At 46.0% G+C, this 1,525-nt stretch overlaps 1 protein-coding gene across 1 annotated transcript; it reads right to left on the bottom strand.

Moving 5' to 3' along the window:
- Positions 1–211: 211 nt before the first annotated feature.
- On the bottom strand, positions 212–729 carry LOC121939578 (filamin-C-like; the record flags this gene model as incomplete). Its single annotated transcript, XM_042482585.1, has 2 exons — positions 398–729; positions 212–309 (listed from the first exon to the last, which is right to left on the bottom strand). Coding segments are annotated over exons 1-2 (402 nt in total), but the record flags the coding sequence as incomplete, so codon positions are not given.
- Positions 730–1,525: the final 796 nt, after the last annotated feature.

The raw sequence follows: 1,525 nt of genomic DNA, 5'->3' as shown, positions 1-1,525 counted from the left end.
CTCTTCAGTTGCTTGTCGTTCTCTTCCCATGTTTTTGTAAAGAAATCAAGCACAATCAAAACACAGTTCTCCCGTTTTGAGACTTTGCTGTTGATGTTTATAAAGAACCTGGTGTTCCCTGCTGTTTTCTATAACTGCTGTCCACATTTGTGTGAGTGTTTTTTTGTCGTCGTCGTTTTTAAATAAAGTTTGAGTCAGAGGTAAAAGTCACCTGGGGCACGCCGAGCCAGTCGTCGGCCTGCTGCATGGCCTCTCTGGCGTTCTCCACCGGCTGACTGGGATCCCACGTTTCCCAGTCTGGACACAGACCTGAAGGCACCGCAGAGAAAACACAAAAACGGTTTTATTTTGGACACGGACGCAGCTGAAGGTGTCCTGGCTGCTCGCTGGGACGTACCGGGGGCGCAGTTGTCCACCAGCGCTCCCAGCGCCTTGCCGTCCCTCCAGTCTCGGTGGAAGTTGGTGATGGGGAGCTGCGGGACCTTGTTCTGGATCCAGCCCAGCAGACGCTGTTTGGGGGTCAGCTTCTTGGCGTCCTCGTCGTCCTCGTCCTCCCACATGGGCATGGAGATGGAGTAGTGCAGGATGAGAGTCCAGATCAGACCCAGGATCAGCTTCAGGTTCCCGTCCACGATGGCCTTAGAGTCTGAGACACGCAGAAGACAAAGACAGGGGACATGAGGACAGACGTGGTGAGTCATCCTTGACTAAAGAGAGGCGGATTTTTACTGATTTTTAAACCCTCTGAAACAAAAATGTAAACCTTTGAACTCTCATTGTATTTTTTTCTTTTGAAAACATGAAGAAAAAAGGTCAGGTCTCAGGTTTTTTATTTCCTTTGTCTTTATCCTTTCTTTTCTTTGGTACATTTTTAGGTATATTTCTTGTACATCAGTTTTTTCTTTGTATTTATTTACGATTTTTCGGCATTTTTTAAAGCATGTTTCTTGTACTTTTTACAATATCTTTTGGTCAGTTTTGGTCTCTTCATTCTTGCCTTCTTGTTTTGTAAGAACTGCAGCTGAAGTGCTCAGATTTTAAAGGGTTAAAGCACTGACGATGATGATGACGATGACGATGATGATGAGGATGAGGATGATGAGGATGTTTGTTGTGATTTGAACAGAAAGCTGTCGAAAAAAAGATTTCACAAAGTGTCTGTTTTTGGTTTATTAACCGTTGAAACATTATTTTCTCGGTGTTTTGCGATCAGCTGATGTGACCCAGTTTCCCACTCTGATCCCACAGCTTCAGCTCTGCTCGCCAAAATAAGAGTTCAGCTCTGTTCGCCAAAATAAGAGTTCACGTCCGCTGGTTGTTTATCTGAGAGCCGTCAGGGGACCGTTTTTAACGCGAAACTCTCACCCATCGACACAGCGAGCAGATCTGCTGCAGCATGATGTCATCCAGCCCCCGGCTGAGGAATGAGGTCAGTTTAAATAGGAAACACATGCACACACACACACACACACACACACACACACACACACACACACACACACACACACACACACACACACACGAA

Source organism: Plectropomus leopardus, unplaced genomic scaffold (assembly GCF_008729295.1).
Source record: "Plectropomus leopardus isolate mb unplaced genomic scaffold, YSFRI_Pleo_2.0 unplaced_scaffold5136, whole genome shotgun sequence".
Classification (NCBI taxonomy): Eukaryota; Metazoa; Chordata; class Actinopteri; order Perciformes; family Serranidae; genus Plectropomus; species Plectropomus leopardus.
Note: the sequence above shows the minus strand (reverse complement) of the source record. Positions and strands in the feature narration are given on the sequence as shown.